The 17,198-nt window shown below is 45.2% G+C and overlaps 2 protein-coding genes across 3 annotated transcripts; one reads left to right on the top strand and one right to left on the bottom strand.

Annotated features, from left to right (window-relative positions):
• Positions 1-5,922: 5,922 nt before the first annotated feature.
• On the bottom strand, positions 5,923-7,083 carry LOC120105428 (uncharacterized). Its single transcript, XM_039117859.2, has one exon. It carries the CDS (start codon positions 7,066-7,068, stop codon positions 6,112-6,114), a length of 957 nt encoding a protein of 318 aa, XP_038973787.2. The 5' UTR covers positions 7,069-7,083; the 3' UTR covers positions 5,923-6,111.
• Positions 7,084-10,372: 3,289 nt separating this feature from the next.
• LOC103707916 (coatomer subunit alpha-3-like) lies at positions 10,373-16,588 on the top strand. 2 transcript variants are annotated; one of them, XR_005507832.3, is made up of 5 exons: positions 10,373-10,936; positions 11,656-12,150; positions 12,581-15,528; positions 16,137-16,255; positions 16,357-16,588. XR_005507832.3 is itself a non-coding variant. In XM_088713533.2 (4 exons), the coding sequence occupies exons 1-3, from the start codon at positions 10,729-10,731 to the stop codon at positions 15,520-15,522; spliced, it is 3,645 nt and encodes a 1,214-aa protein (XP_088569659.2). In that variant the 5' UTR covers positions 10,373-10,728; the 3' UTR covers positions 15,523-15,528; positions 16,137-16,588. The 2 variants fall into 2 exon arrangements, 1 of the variants encoding a protein (XP_088569659.2); XM_088713533.2 differs by having other exon boundaries at positions 16,137-16,588.
• The last annotated feature ends 610 nt before the right edge of the window (positions 16,589-17,198 follow it).

The raw sequence follows: 17,198 nt of genomic DNA, 5'->3' as shown, positions 1-17,198 counted from the left end.
GGCGGTGGTACTATTGGTCGTTTTTAAGTGAATTCATGGTGGGTTTTCAAGGCAGACAGGAAGGAGATATGGGTTTCTTAGGAGCTTGTTAGCTTGCTCCCATGGCCTTATTATTCTCTAAAGGGATGGGAAATGCCAGCCAATGAGGAAGGAGAACAGAGAGGAAGGAGATCGCGAGCGAGCTGCATCGCGTTCTCGGGCCGACCTCGCTCCCCATGGTCTGCGGGATCTTGATCTCGCTCCCCATGGCTCTCGCCATCGCGATCGCGATACGCCGGGGGCGAGCGGGGGGGGGGGGGGGGGGGGGGGGGGGAAGCCGGGCTGTCACGCCCCGAACCCGGGGCCCGGGGCGCGAGCAGACGCCGCGCACCTGCAGGGCGAACCCCGCAGGCACGCAAGGCAGATGAATCAGATTCCACATCAATAGCTAAACAAAGATAAATTCCAACTTTCAATTCAAATGTCCATATATACATAAGTCAAAAGAAAAAGTCAATATCTACTAGCTAACTACATCATGATCACTCCACCCCGTAATCCCCATAGTCACATATCATCATCTGTAAAAAAAATGTAAATAGTAGGAGTGAGCTAACAGCTCAGTAGGCAACATCATGCAATAAAGTCATTATATAACATGTCATAATGCATATAAAAGCAGCTAAACACATAAATCCAAAAATCCACACAATAATCTGTAAACCCAATCCGAAACTCAAAATAACTCAATCGCATGACTACGGCCACATCACCCAGTGGCATGGTTACACCGAAGTGCCAATACAACTCTCCGAAGAGCCGCTCCACTGAGCCAACGCACCACTGTGCCGCACCCCCTGGTGCCAAACTCACGCTCCACCGAGCCGCTCCGAAGAGCAAAACGCACCCCTGTGCCGCCACTATTCTATCACCGGTGGTCGCGGTGTCGGAACTAGTTCCTCAGTACAAGTCGACAGGGCCAACGTATCATCCCATTGGCGGGGCCTAGACTATAGTCACGCGGATTTTAAAAATCAATAAATCAACTTTCCAAATTAAAGTCATAATCATACTCCAATCAGTAAAGCATATAACAATTTATGAAATTTAAATATTTAATTTTAAATCTAACACATATGCCAATAATAAAACATAACATCAACATATGCAAGATACATGTTAAAATTCTACTTTAAAGCAATAGGTCACCTACCTGGGCTCGCTTAAAAATCCCTGCCACAGATATCACGAACCCCTGATTAAACATAAATATTAATTATTTAATTAATTAAGAAACATAATTTAAACTAATTTCAACCCCTTAAACTCCTAAGCTCATAAATCCAAGAATGGGCCCCCAAAATCAAACATATACCCTAAAATCAGAATCCCTTAAACCCAAGTCAATTGTGGCCCAAAATAGATTAGGCCCAATTGAACCAAACCGGATAACAGGTTCAGATCAGATTTCGGGCCCAACCCAACCCAGCCCACAGATCCAATCGGATTCAACTCAAACTCAATCCATCCTACTGATCACTGGTTCAATCAGACCATAACAAAACCCATTCATTCAACTTGGATCAAACCTCATTCACAGCATAGATGAAACCGGTTCACAGTTTGAACCCGGTCCAAGTCCGGTTCACAATTTAGGCACGGAATTCGATGCAAGGGGAAACACCCAAAGTTCATTTGTGTCTGGTTTGAGACAACAACAGGGCACGGAAAATGATGCAAGGAAAGCACCCAGCCGGAAGAAGAAGAAGAAGAAGAAGAAGAAAAAGAAGGAGAAGAGGAAGAAGAAGGAGAAGAAGAAGAAGAAAGGAAGAAGGGGGGGGGGGGGGTGGCTGGTGGCTCCGGTCGGCCCTCGGCGGCCGACCGTGGCCCTCGGCGGCGGCGCTCGGCCAGCCGCCGTCGGCCATCCCACCTTCACGGGCGGCGAAAGAGAAGAAGAAGAAGAGGAGAAGGAGAGGAAGAAAAAGAGGAAAGAGAGGGAGCTCGGGCTGGGAAGCCCGGCCCCCCGTTCGCCCATCTCCGGCCGAACCCGTTTCGGTCGAATTGACCCCGGCCGGCCACCGTCGGCCGACCGGATTTCACAAAAAAAAACTTCCCCGAACAGGGGAAGGAAAACCCACTAACAACCCTCATTTCTTCCCCTTTAAATCCGATCTTTCTCACCTCCGGTCGTCGACGTGAGGCTTCCCGACGGCGATGGCGGCTCCGGCGGTGACGGGGCTCCGGTGACGGCAGCGGCCGCGGCTCTCAAGGAAGGGGAAAGAGTTAGAGGAGGAAATGTTAGATTTGTTTTTTTAGAGGAATAGGGAGGGGTTCCTCTGATAGTTCACGAAGGGAGAGAGAGAGAGAGGGAGGGAGAGGGAAGAGGGGGGGCTTGCGGTGATTTCGCCGGCCGTTCGGCCGGCGTGGTCTTCGTGGGGCGACACGAAGAGCGAACTGAAGTCGGCATCCATTGCCGACTTCAGTTCTTTGGGCCTAATAACAGGCCCAAAATTCAGATCTTTACACTCTAACCAACTAAAAAAAAAATTTCGTCCTCGAAATTAAAACATACCTCAATCCGAGAACAAGGCAGGAAACTTCTCTCTCATCTCCTCCTCCAGCTCCCAAGTGGCTTCTCTCTCACTGTGATTGCTCCACTGCACCTTTACATAAGGAATCGTGCGCCTCCTCAAAACTTGGTCCTTCCTATCCACTATACGGATAGGCTGCTCAACATAAGAAAGATCTGCGCGGAGCTGCAAAGGTGCCACTTCAATCACATGACTGGGATCAGCAATATACCTCCTCAACATAGAGACATGAAAAACAGAATGAACCCCCGATGGAGCAGGTGGAAGTGCCAGTCTATAAGCAACAGATCCAACTCTCTCGAGAATCTCGAAGGGTCCCACATATCTCGGACTAAGCTTGCCTCGAACTCCAAACCGCATGATCTCTTTAGAAGGGGATACTCTGAGGAACACATGATCTCCGACCTGAAATTCCAATTCCCGCCTCCTGATATCTGCATAGCTTTTCTGTCTGCTCTGAGCTGCTCGGAGTCGTTCTCTGATCAACTGAATCTTTTCCACTGTCTGCTGCACCATCTCTGGACCCAAGATTTTCCTCTCCCCCATATCATCCCAACAGATAGGCGATCTGCACTTCCTACCATATAGAGCCTCATAAGGAGCCATCTGTATGCTTGCCTGGTAGCTATTATTATAAGCAAACTCTACCAGTGACAAGTGATGATCCCAAGAGCCCCTCATATCAATAGAGCAGGCTCTCAGCATATCCTCTAGAATCTGGATGGTCCTCTCAGACTGTCCATCTGTCTGTGGATGAAAGGCTGTACTGAAGCTAAGGGTGGTCCCCAAAGCTCTATGCAAGTTGCCCCAGAAATGTGCCACAAACCGGGAGTCTCTGTCTGATGCAATGGATACTGGAACTCCGTGCAGCCGTACTATCTGCTCGATATATAATTCTGCCAGCTTCTCCAGTGTCATCCCAGTCTTGTTTGCCAGAAAATGAGCTGTTTTGGTCAGTCTGTCTACGATCACCCAGACTGAATCATGACCTCTAAGGGTACGAGGTAGCTCTGATACGAAATCCATAGTGATATGCTCCCATTTCCACTCTGGAATCGGCAGAGGCTGTAGCATACCTGCTGGTCTCTGATGCTCAATCTTAACTTGCTGACAAGTTAAGCATTGAGATACATGCTGGGCAATCTCCCTCTTCATGTTATTCCACCAAAACACCGCTTTCAGATCCTTGTACATCTTGGTACTGCCTGGGTGCACTGTATATCCCGTACTGTGAGCTTCATCCATGATTTCCTTCTTCAGACCAGGATTATCTGGAACACAGACTCTGTTAATAAACCTCAAAGAGCCATCTTCATGTATACGGAAATCTGACTGTGTACCAGACTCGATATCCCTCCTGATCTTCTGGAGTTGAGGGTCATCAACTTGCGCTGCCTTAATTCTATCAATAAGTGTAGGCTGGACTCGCAAGTTTGCCAATTTCATAGTAGCCTCATGTAGATACACCTCTATCTCTGCTCTCCTCAGATCTTCCAGAATATCCTTCTGAGTAGTAATCAAGGCTGCAATATTTTCTGAAGATTTCCGGCTCAGTGCATCTGCTACTACATTTGCCTTTCCAGGGTGATAGTGGATAGTCAGATCATAATCTTTTAACAACTCCAGCCACCTCCTCTGTCTCATGTTCAGCTCTTTTTGAGTAAAGAGATATTTCAGGCTTTTATGATCAGTATATACCTGACATGTCTCTCCATACAAATAGTGCCTCCATATTTTCAGAGCAAATACAACTGCTGCAAGCTCGAGATCATGTGTGGGATAGTTTTCTTCATAAGGCTTGAGCTGTCTAGAGGCGTAGGCAATAACTTTTCCATTCTGCATCAGCACACAGCCCAAACCCTTCTTGGAGGCATCACTGTAAATAGTATAATCAACACCCGTGACTGGCAGAGTCAAAATAGGTGTTGACACTAGCCGGCGCTTCAATTCCTCGAAGCTCTTCTCACACTGATCCGACCACTCGAATTTCACTCCTTTGCGAGTGAGTCGAGTCAAGGGCCCAGCAATACTAGAGAAGCCTTCTACAAATCTTCTGTAATAGCCGGCTAATCCAAGAAAACTGCGGATCTCTGATACATTTGTCGGTCTGCTCCAGTCAACTACAGCTTCGATCTTCTTCGGGTCAACCATAATTCCTTCTTTAGATACCATATGCCCCAAGAACATCACCTGATCCAGCCAGAACTGACATTTCTTCAGTTTCCCATACAATTGATTCTGTCTCAAAATTTCCAAAACAATTTTCAAGTGTTGCTCATGCTCAGTATGACTCTTGGAATAGATTAAGATGTCATCAATAAACACAATTACAAATTTGTCCAAGAAAAGTTTAAATACCCTGTTCATCAGATCCATAAATGCAGCTGGAGCATTTGTCAACTCGAAAGGCATCACCAGATACTCATAATGGCCATATCTGGTGCGGAAGGCAGTCTTGGCTATATCAGACTCCTTTATCCTCAACTGATGATATCCAGATCGCAGATCAATCTTTGAAAACACCTGGGCACCCTGAAGCTGATCAAACAAGTCATCAATCCGGGGCAGGAGGTACCTGTTCTTGATAGTCACTTTGTTAATTTGTCGGAAATCAATGCATAGCCTCATACTGCCGTCCTTCTTCCTCACAAATAACACTGGTGCACCCCAAGGAGAGACACTAGGTCGAATGAAACCCAGATCCAATAGCTCCTGCAACTGTTCCTTCAGTTCTTTTAGTTCAGCAGGGGCCATTCTGTAAGGAGGTCTAGATATGGGTGCCGTACCAGGGTTTAGATCAATGGCAAATTCCACCTCTCTAACTGGTGGTAAACCAGGAAGCTCATCAGGGAAAACATCAGGGTATTCCCTGACCACAAGTATGTCTTCAATTTTCTGTTCCGACTGCTCAGAATCCATGACGGCTGCCATATACACAGAGCACCCCTTCCTGAGAGACCGAATACCCTGTAAGGCTGCCACTATCTGAGAGGAGACACACCCTCCATCACCCACAAAATAAAACTCTTCAATGTCAGGGATTCGGAAAGTCACCCGCTTCGAGAAGCAGTCAATGGTAGCGTGATATATAGCTAACCAATCCATACCCAGAATTAAATCAAATTCATGTAAGTCCATGACAATAAGGTCAGCTTTCAAGTCTCTACCCTCTACAATTACTGGGCAAGACTTGCATATCAGTGAGGTGATCATCTTACCCCCAGCTGGGGTACTAACACATAATTCCCTCTCCAAGGGTGAGCAAAATATATCATGCTTATGCACATATGTAGATGAAATAAAAGAGTGTGTGGCCCCTGAGTCGAATAGTACATATGCATAAGTAGAATGTACTAATAAGGTACCTGTCACTGCCGTGTTGGATGCCTGAGCATCCTGCTGTGTCAGTGCATATACCCGTCCCTGGGTGCGAGACCCTCCTCCTGTCTGCTGTCTGGGAGCGGCTGGCTGAAAAATCTGTGCTGGATCAGGGGGAATCTGTCGCTGAGGAGCCCTAGCGCTCGGTGGCCTCTGCACAGATCTAGTACGAGGACAACTGGAAATCCTGTGACCCGGCTGACCACACCCGAAACAAACTCCAGAAAAAGTGAGTCTGAGGGCACTCAGCTATCCGGTGGCCCTGCTGACCACACCTGAAACATGCTCCAATACCAGGCCGTGTTTGACGACACTCAACAGCTCTATGTCCCGTCTGGCCACACCTGAAGCACACTCCTGATATCCCCCTGCGATCCGGTGCAGTCCTCCCATATGGAACTCGCTGCCCTGCTCCTGGACGGAACTGCATAGGTCGGCGCAGATGCCGCTCACCGTCAAAATCAAAGTCCCTGGTCCTCTTCGACTTCCCTTTCTGAGCATCCTGTGTCTCCTTCCAGATGATCTCCATATTTTTAGCTCTGTCAACTAGGTCATCATAATCAGTCGAGTGAACAGCAGCTAAACCCTGACGCAGGCGAGGCCTCAGTCCTTCCTCAAATCTACTCATCCTAGATTTAGGGTCTTGGACAAGAGATGGTGCAAAACGGGACAACCGATCAAACTCAGCCTCGTAGTCCTCCACAGTCATACTCCCCTGAGAGAGACTCAGAAACTCCCTCTCCAGCTCCCTGATACGACTGGAAGGGAAATACTTGGAGTAGAAGGCCATGCGGAATCCCGGCCAGGTCACAGATCCTGCATCCTGCATCATGGTCCTCTCTACAGACTCCCACCAATGATGAGCCCGGTCCTGAAGCATATAGGTGGCAAATCTGATCTTCTCCTCCTCAGTACAACCCATGGCCCTGAAGGCCTTCTCCATCTCATCTATCCACCATTCGGCCTCTTGGGGATCGGTAGTTCCCTTGAAGGCCGGAGGAGCTAACTTCCTGAACTCTGCTATACTCCTCCCCTGATCCAAAGAACTAGCAGAGGGAAAAAGCTGTTGTGGTCCCCTCTGCTGTCGAACTAACCCAACAACCTCTCTGATCAGCTCCATCACCTGGGTCGGACCTCCCATCCTGCTCTCCTAGCCATGATCTGGTCCATCCAGTATTGTCTGATCAGCCTCATCCTCCTGGACTCTCTCAGTCGGATGAGAAGTGGCTGGATCACTCCCGATAGTCTCGATCAGGCGGCGAGGTGCCACACGTGCACGGCGGGGCGGCATGCTGATACATACACAAATAACACAACATCAGGGTTAGATCCATCCACTGTAAAATTTTCTACCCCACTATCATTTCTTCACATGTGTCCCTATATTCCCTTTCTTTTTTTCTTTTTTTTTTTTAAATAACTATCATTAGTGTTGGATCCATCCACCCATAAGATTTTCTACCCCACTCTCATTTCTTTACATGTGTCCCTATATTCCTAAGTGTTTTTTTTTTTTTTTCGAATACACATCATTAGTGTTAGATTCACCGACCCATAAGATTTTCTACCCCACTCTCATTTCTTCACATGTGTCCCTATATTCCTAAGTTTTTTTTTATTATTATTATTATTTATTATTATATTTATTATGATTTTGTTTTAATGTCCCTAGTGATCTTTAACCTATGCTCTGATACCAATAAATCTGTCACGCCCCGAACCCGGGGCCCGGGGCGCGAGCAGACGCCGCGCACCTGCAGGGCGAACCCCGCAGGCACGCAAGGCAGATGAATCAGATTCCACATCAATAGCTAAACAAAGATAAATTCCAACTTTCAATTCAAATGTCCATATATACATAAGTCAAAAGAAAAAGTCAATATCTACTAGCTAACTACATCATGATCACTCCACCCCGTAATCCCCATAGTCACATATCATCACCTGTAAAAAAAATGTAAATAGTAGGAGTGAGCTAACAGCTCAGTAGGCAACATCATGCAATAAAGTCATCATATAACATGTCATAATGCATATAAAAGCAGCTAAACACATAAATCCAAAAATCCACACAATAATCTGTAAACCCAATCCGAGACTCAAAATAACTCAACCGCATGACTACGGCCACATCACCCAGTGGCATGGTTACACCGAAGTGCCAATACAACTCTCCGAAGAGCCGCTCCACTGAGCCAACGCACCACTGTGCCGCACCCCCTGGTGCCAAACTCACGCTCCACCGAGCCGCTCCGAAGAGCAAAACGCACCCCTGTGCTGCCACTATTCTATCACCGGTGGTCGCGGTGTCGGAACTAGTTCCTCAGTACAAGTCGACAGGGCCAACGTATCATCCCATTGGCGGGGCCTAGACTATAGTCACGCGGATTTTAAAAATCAATAAATCAACTTTCCAAATTAAAGTCATAATCATACTCCCATCAGTAAAGCATATAACAATTTATGAAATTTAAATATTTAATTTTAAATCTAACACATAATGCCAATAATAAAACATAACATCAACATATGCAAGATACATGTTAAAATTCTACTTTAAAGCAATAGGTCACCTACCTGGGCTCGCTTAAAAATCCCTGCCACAGATATCACGAACCCCTGATTAAACATAAATATTAATTATTTAATTAATTAAGAAACATAATTTAAACTAATTTCAACCCCTTAAACTCCTAAGCTCATAAATCCAAGAATGGGCCCCCAAAATCAAACATATACCCTAAAATCAGAATCCCTTAAACCCAAGTCAATTGTGGCCCAAAATAGATTAGGCCCAATTGAACCAAACCGGATAACAGGTTCAGATCAGATTTCGGGCCCAACCCAACTCAGCCCACAGATCCAATCGGATTCAACTCAAACTCAATCCATCCTACTGATCACTGGTTCAATCAGACCATAACAAAACCCATTCATTCAACTTGGATCAAACCTCATTCACAGCATAGATGAAACCGGTTCACAGTTTGAACCCGGTCCAAGTCCGGTTCACAATTTAGGCACGGAATTCGATGCAAGGGGAAACACCCAAAGTTCATTTGTGTCTGGTTTGAGACAACAACAGGGCACGGAAAATGATGCAAGGAAAGCACCCAGCCGGAAGAAGAAGAAGAAGAAGAAGAAGAAGGAGAAGAGGAAGAAGAAGGAGAAGAAGAAGAAGAAAGGAAGAAGGGGGGGGGGGTGGTGGCTCCGGTCGGCCCTCGGCGGCCGACCGTGGCCCTCGGCGGCGGCGCTCGGCCAGCCGCCGTCGGCCATCCCACCTTCACAGGCGGCGAAAGAGAAGAAGAAGAAGAGGAGAAGGAGAGGAAGAAAAAGAGGAAAGAGAGGGAGCTCGGGCTGGGAAGCCCGGCCCCCCGTTCGCCCATCTCCGGCCGAACCCGTTTCGGCCGGATTGACCCCGGCCGGCCACCGTCGGCCGACCGAATTTCACAAAAAAAAACTTCTCCGAAATAGGGGAAGGAAAACCCACTAACAACCCTCATTTCTTCCCCTTTAAATCCGATCTTTCTCACCTCCGGTCGTCGACGTGAGGCTTCCCGACGGCGATGGCGGCTCCGTCGGTGACGGGGCTCCGGTGACGGCAGCGGCCGCGGCTCTCAAGGAAGGGGAAAGAGTTAGAGGAGGAAATTTTAGATTTTTTTTTTTAGAGGAATAGGGAGGGGTTCCTCTGATAGTTCACGAAGGGAGAGAGAGAGAGAGGGAGGGAGAGGGAAGAGGGGGGGCTTGCGGTGATTTCGCTGGCCGTTCGGCCGGCGTGGTCTTCGTGGGGCGACACGAAGAGCGAACTGAAGTCGGCATCCATTGCCGACTTCAGTTCTTTGGGCCTAATAACAGGCCCAAAATTCAGATCTTTACACGGGCGCCGCGCGCCGGGGGGGGGGGGGGGGGAAGCCGGGCGCCGCGCGCCGGGGGTGGGGGGGTGGGTGGGTGTGGGAAGCCGGGCATTGGGGTGGTGCTGGGTCGGGGCGTGGGGAAGCCAGGCGTCGGGGGGGGGGGGGGGGGTTATAATGGTGAGGTTAATAACGCCATTTCAAATTTTAATTTTATTTTTAATTAATATAAACATGATTTTTTTTAATATTATTAAAACAACCGTTATATCAACCGTTATATTAAAGATATTTGTACAATAACAGAGTTTTACGAGGGTATACATGTAAATATCAATTTTAGAAAGGTATTCACGCAAAATCCTATATTTAGAAGAGTATTCATGCAAAAAATCCAAAATTTTATTTCAAATCTTTCTGTCTAATTTTTAAATATTTTATTTCTAATTCTTATAAATATATTTAGGTTCGAATTATTTAATTTATCGATTATTAAAAAAACTGCAAAGATCCCGTTCCATTTTCCAGCTTCGCTCCCTTGTGGCCTAACTACCCACCTTGGTACAGAGAAATAAAAAAGAATGCCAACTTAAAAACCTCCAACGGCTATCTATTCATCCGTTTTGCCAAGAAAAAAAAAGCTCCAACGACGAGAATGAGACCTCATCCGAGAGACAGAGAGAGAATGCCACCGCATTACTGTAACCCAGATCTCGTTCTACTTCATCTCTCTCTACCCGCATCGGCCTTGGTGATCTTGTCATCGTCGACCATGATCGCCTCATCTTGATCGATCCTCTCTCTCTCTTTTTCCCTCTCAATCCCCAGATTTGAGCCCTTCTTCCTCAATCCCCTCGCGATTTCTCCCTCCTAGCACCAGACCGCCCTGGGTTTTTTAGAGAGATTTGTCGGAGGAAAATGTACGAGAGATGCTGACCAAGTTCGAGACCAAGAGCAATCGGGTGAGGGGGCTGAGCTTCCATAGCAAGCGGCCATGGATCCTCGCCAGCCTCCACAGCGGCGTGATCCAGCTATGGGACTACCGGATGGGCACCCTTCTCGACCGCTTCGAGGAGCACGACGGCCCCGTCCGCAGCGTCCATTTCCATAATTCCCAACCCCTCTTCGTCTCCGGAGGTTTATTCCTTTATTCCCTTTTCCGATTTCCTCATCGTCCTTTTATTCTTCATTGGAACATCTCTTTTAACTTTTGTTTTCTAAGCAGATTGGTTGCAGATCTCTATGCATCTCTTAGGAAATTCCATAACAATTGGCAATGCTTTAATTGTACTATTTTTTTTTCTTAAAGTTTGAAACTTTTTGGTCTGTTTGATCGAATTTTGTTATTCTGTCTGAAAAAAAAAAAGATGAATTTTCCAGAACCGTGCGTTTTCTTCTTCATTGGACAATGTCTTTTAGTTATCATTTTCTTAAACTATTGGCTTTTAGATCTCCATGCATATCCGTGAGGAACTATCATAACAATTGGCAACGCTTTGCTTCTTATTTTCCTTGTATTGTTTTATTTTATTTGAAGTTTGAAACATTTCGTTCAGTATTGTGCATGAAAGGAAATGAAAAAAAAAGGGCTTTAGATGGCAGAACCTTAAGAAAATTGCTATAGAGCTATCGTTTTTGAATATCTGCAGTACTCAACTTTTTTTCCACGATATTGCATTTAATTTGACTGATTCAGTAGGTCAGTGTGTGGTTAGTTGCATTCATGCATGCATAAGTGCTTGGTCTCTCTAATTCTTTGTGAAATATTTTTCTATATCTGCACTGGATCTGGCTGGAATCCGATCTTTGTTTTTCTTGTTTCAGTCCAATGTAATTTTTCAAGCTGCAATTTTCAGGAGATGACTCCAAGATTAAGGTCTGGAATTACAAGACAGACCGGTGCCTGTTTACTCTTCTTGGACACCTTGATTACATCCGTACTGTGGAATTCCACAATGAGTGCCCTTGGATTGTCACTGCCAGTGATGATCGGACCATCAGGATTTGGAACTGGCAGTCGAGGACTTGCATTTCAGTTCTGACCGGGCATGGCCACTATGTCATGTGTGCCTCATTCCATCCAAAGGAGTACTTGGTTGTATCAGCTTCCTTGGATCAAACAATCCGAGTTTGGGACATTGGTGCATTGAGGAAGAAGACAGTGGCCCTAGCCGATGACACCTCGCGTCTGAACTGGATGAACACATATTTGTTGGGGGGAGTTGATGTTATAGTCAAGTATGTGTTAGAAGGTCATGATCGTGGAGTCAATTGGGCGTCATTCCATCCAAAGCTTCCTCTTATTGTTTCTGGGGCTGATGATAGGCAAGTAAAGCTGTGGCGAATGAATGGTAAATCCTCTATGGCCATGTCAAGATGTCGACTTTGATAATTCATATGCAAAATAAGTACACTATAGAAATTGAAATTTAGTGCTAAAACTGGTTTGAGTGTTTGGACGTACCAAAAAATTAATATAATTTGTGATTCTGCATGGCTATAGAAGGTTAACTTATGGTCTTATTGATTCTGTTTAGATTGCTTTAAGAGAATCAGAAATTTCTTGGAGAACTTAGAACTAGAATTTTCAATGTAAAGCATGATTATCATATTTAGTTGTTTTATCCTTCCTTGCATGCTAACAATCACTATCTTCTGTCCATTCTCTATTTAATTAAACGACTGCTATGAAGAAGTTTGGTTGTTGGAACTTACAAGTTTTTCTAGTCAAAGAAATAAAACATACAAAGGATCTAATCAGATCTACTTTTTGTTTGGCAGATACGGAGGCTTGGGAAATGGACACGTTGAGAGGGCACACGAGCAATGTATCCTGTGTTATATTCCATACGAGGCAAGGCATCATTGTGTCCAACTCCGAGGATAGAAGCATTTGCATTTGGGATGCTACAAAGCGTACCGCTCTTCAGACATTTCGGCGTGAACACGACCGTTTCTGGATTCTCGCTGCACATCCGGAGATGAACCTTCTTGCCGCAGGTCATGACAGTGGTATGATTGTTTTCAAATTGGAGAGAGAACGCCCTGCCTTCTCTGTGAGTGAAGATACTCTTTACTACTTCAGAGACCAGTTTTTGCGATCCTATGAGTTTTCATCACAGAAGGAAAAGCAAGTGTGTATTATAAGAAGACCTGGTTCCATTTTTTTGAATCAGGGACCTAGAACACTATCCTTTATCCCCACGGAAAGTGCTGTATTAATCTGTTCTGATGTTGATGGCGGGTCGTACGAACTCTATATTGTTCCCAATTATGGTGCTAGAAAAGATGATGTTATCAAGGTAAAGAAGGGAAGTGGGGGATCAGCAGTAGTTGTTGCTCGCAATAGGTTTGCAGTCCTTGACAGGAGTAGCAATCAAGTATTGGTCAAAAATCTTAAGAATGAAACTGTGAAGAAGTCTTTTCTTCCTATTGTCACTGATGCTATCTATTATGCTGGGACAGGCAATATATTGTGCAGGGCTGGGGATAGGGTGGTCATATTCGATCTCCAACAGAGGATCACTCTCGGGGAACTTCAGACTCCTTCTGTTAAGTATGTTGTTTGGTCGGGTGACATGGAGACTGTTGCGTTGCTTAGCAAGCATACGATTGTTATTGCTGGTAAGAAACTTGTGCACCTGTGCACGCTGCATGAAACTATCCGTGTAAAAAGTGGTGCTTGGGATGAGAATGGTGTATTCATATATACAACCCTGAACCACATCAAGTATTACCTACCAAATGGGGACAGTGGGATTATCAGGACACTCGATGTTCCTATATACTTAACCAAGGTTTCTGGAAACAATATTTATTGCTTGGATCGTGATGGGAAGAACAAGGTCATACCAATTGATTCAACAGAGTATATGTTTAAGCTTGCCCTTCTAAGGAAAAGATACGACCATGTCATGAGTATGATCAAGAGCTCAAAGCTGCGTGGACAAGCTGTGGTTGCTTATTTGCAGCAGAAAGGGTTTGCAGAAGTTGCTCTTCATTTTGCCAAAGACCAGAAGACAAGGTTTTATCTGGCTCTCAAGAGTGGAAACATCCAGGTAGCTGTTGCTTCTGCAAAAGAGATAGATGAGAAAGACTGCTGGTACAGGTTAGGCATCGAGGCCCTTCGTCAGGGAAATACCAGTATTGTGGAATATGCATACCAGAGGACGAAGAATTTTGAAAGGCTCTCTTTCCTGTATCTTGTAACGGGAAACATAGAAAAGCTTTGCAAAATGCTGAGGACCGCTGAGATTAAAAATGATGTGATGGGTCAGTTCCACAATGCATTGTATCTAGGTGATATACAGGAATGTGCCAAGATCTTGGAGAATGCAGGTCATTTGCCCCTAGCATATATTACAGCTTCTATTCATGGTCTTACGGAGATTGCGGATCGGCTTGCAGCTGAGTTGGGCGATAATGTTCCCTCTCTACCTGAAGGCAAAGGCTGTTCTCTTCTGATGCCACCTGGTCCCCTTGTGTGCAGTGGTGATTGGCCCATGTTGAGGGTCATGAGAGGAGTTTCTGAAGGTGGCTTGGACTATGGAGGAAGGACAGGACATGAGGAGGAAGAAGAAGCCACTGGGGCAGATTGGGGTGATGATGGCTTGGAACTTGTTGATGCGGAGGGTGCGATGCAGAATGGAGTTTTGGAAGTCGAGGATGCTGAGGCAGATGAAGAGAATGATGTGGAAGGAGGATGGGACCTTGAAGATTTGGAGTTACCACCTGATATCGATGCTCCAAAAGCTACAGGTAATGCTGCCACCTTATTTGTCGCCCCTACTCCAGGCATGCCGGTGAGCCGTATCTGGATTCAGAAATCATCACTTGCTGGGGAGCATGCAGCAGCTGGGAATTTTGATACCGCCATGCGCTTGCTTAACCGACAATTAGGCATCAGAAACTTCGCTCCCTTGAAGCCATTGTTCATGGATCTACATATGGGCAGTCACACATACTTGAATGCTTTTGCTTCAGCTCCTGTAATATCTATTGCTGTTGAGAAGGGTTGGAGTGAGTCTGCTAGCGCTAATGTGAGAGGTCCTCCAGCACTTGTGTATATATTATCTCAGCTGGACGAGAAACTTAAAATAGCATATAGGGCCACAACAGAGGGGAAGTTCTCAGAAGCTCTACGGGTCTTTCTCAATATCTTGCACACTATCCCTCTTATTGTTGTGGGCTCTAGGAGAGAGGTTGATGAAGTCAAAGAGCTGATTGAAATAGCGAAAGAGTATGTGGTGGGCTTGAAGATGGAGGTCAAAAGAAAGGAAATCAAGGACAATTCGCTCTGGCAGCAGGAGTTGGCAGCCTACTTTGCCAACTGCAAACTCCATAGAATTCATATGAAGCTAGTGCTAGCCAGTGCCATGAGCACCTGCTTCAAGGGAGGCAACTACAGTACAGCAGCCTACTTCGCAAGGATGCTTGTGGAGAGCAGCCCAAGTGAGGCTCAAGCAAAGAAGGCTAGGCAAGTGCTGCAGGCATGTGGCGATAGGAAAGATGCAAGCCAGTTGAATTATGATTCTAGGAATCCATTTGTTGTTTGTGGGGCAACTTTTGTTCCACTTTACCAAGGGCAGAAGGATATATCCTGCCCTTACTGTCGGGCACGATTTGTTCCGGCCATTGAAGGCCAAATTTGTGCGGTCTGTGAAATAGCAGTGGTGGGGGCTGATGCATCAGGTCTGTTATGTTCTCCAACCCAGACAAGATGATGAAAGGTACTTATCATACTATTATGCAATCCTTTTCATTGTGGTCTTTATCTTAGAGTTATTGTCTTGCCTGGAATATTGATTAGCTAGAAAATAGTGCAGTAAGAAACATTGAAATGTTGCTTTCTTGAGACCTTTTCCCTCCTTCCGGTACCTACCAGTTCTTTTGAGTCATGTGTGCTCCTTTCAGTTTAGGTTATTTGCATGGACATGGTTCATTTGAATTTGATCTAGAGGTGGAATAAGGAATACATTTACTTGGTATTTCGTAAAGATCATGTAGAGTTCTTTGAGAAGACCTGTATTGGCATGGCAAGGGTCTTGTTCAAACACAATATAAATTTTGTCTGAATTTCTTATATTTGGTGAAATGACTAAGCAATGGCTTAACAGTGAAGGATTATGCAGTCATGGCTTATTAATTCAGACAGGACATAAAAGTGATACCTATATTTCTCATTCAGGTTTCATTGGAAGTAAAAGTAAGTTGAGTCTGCCACACTGCCTGTCTGCCTCTATGAAACAACACCAAACAAGAGCATTTGCTTTGTGCGTTAATTCAGTCCATGTCATGAATGAAAAAGATGCTCATACTTTTATGGCTTTATTGTCAGTCTATCATAGCAACTTGGGTGGGCACAGGCGGATCTCCCCAACCCCATGGAACTGCTTTGCAATTCCACTTACTAGTCTGGCACAAAAGCTTCTGTAGACCCGGGGCAAAGTTTATATGGTACTCTTTAATACCTGAGCTTGTCAACCATTATGTGTTAGTTAATAAGGTATCAAGTTGCTAATTTAACCAGGCCCTTCTTGTTTTGTTTTTTGGCACAGAACATGCCCTTCTTCGATGATAGAAACCTCTTGGCAGATGATCTGCTTTGTGCTTGTTGCCGCCATTCTAACATTTTCTATCGGTAAATGATACAGTGCTTTTCATTGGTAAGCTTTGAAGAGTAACCTTTATCAGATTGAGACATATGATACACAGCTCGTAGTGTGAATAAGGGAGAAAATTCTCAAGATCTCGATTCAAGGAATACTAATTATCTGATGGATTTTGCCTTGCGTTGGTTTCATGGCACTAATACCCATCTCATCAATCCTCTGCAACTGGCTCACAAGGGTTTAAAATGGATCATTGTTGGGGAACCATGCACTTTTGCCTTGTTCATTGGGGGAGTCATGCCCTAGGTACATCTGAGCAAAGTCCAGATTGGGCTATGGGCCTATGGCTTCATAGCATGGCCATATATATATATATATATATATATATATATATATATATATGGTCCGAGCCCGTCTCTGCTTGGCCTTGTGTCTAAATTTTCCAGCGTGAATGGAGTCTGGTGTTTATTATCTTGAAGGCCCTTGCTTGACCGGATGTCGCGAGGATAGTTTTTTATTGAGCCCGGGTGCGACTAGGTTCTAATCAAGACTAAAAATCGCTACCTAGTCACACTGAAAACACAAAGGCATTTTTGCTCGAGTTTAGTTGTGAGTGTTCACATCAAATCAGTAGTGATGGTTTGCCAATCCATTACTTATCTTGAATTACTGTTTTTATATCCATTGATCTTTGCTTGAGAAATAGATGTGGAGTTTTGGTTTTTTCGAACAAAATCAACAAAAGGACAGAAGTTTGCCGACATGTCTTGTGCTATTGGACAAAAATC

Source organism: Phoenix dactylifera, chromosome 17 (genome assembly GCF_051530095.1).
Source record: "Phoenix dactylifera cultivar Ajwa chromosome 17, Ajwa_hap1_PhDact_Kaust_v1.1, whole genome shotgun sequence".
NCBI classification, from domain to species: domain Eukaryota; kingdom Viridiplantae; phylum Streptophyta; class Magnoliopsida; order Arecales; family Arecaceae; genus Phoenix; species Phoenix dactylifera.
This window is presented reverse-complemented; position numbering and strand designations above follow the sequence as displayed.

Bases quoted from the DNA above. Each gene is read 5' to 3' on its own strand.
- LOC120105428 (XM_039117859.2), bottom strand. From the start codon at position 7,068: ATGGAGCTGATCAGAGAGGTTGTTGGGTTAGTTCGACAGCAGAGGGGA.
- LOC103707916 (XM_088713533.2), top strand. From the start codon at position 10,729: ATGCTGACCAAGTTCGAGACCAAGAGCAATCGGGTGAGGGGGCTGAGC. The intron at 10,937-11,655 runs GTTTATTCCTTT...TGCAATTTTCAG, and splicing joins ACCCCTCTTCGTCTCCGGAG to GAGATGACTCCAAGATTAAG. The intron at 12,151-12,580 runs GTAAATCCTCTA...TTTGTTTGGCAG, and splicing joins AAAGCTGTGGCGAATGAATG to ATACGGAGGCTTGGGAAATG.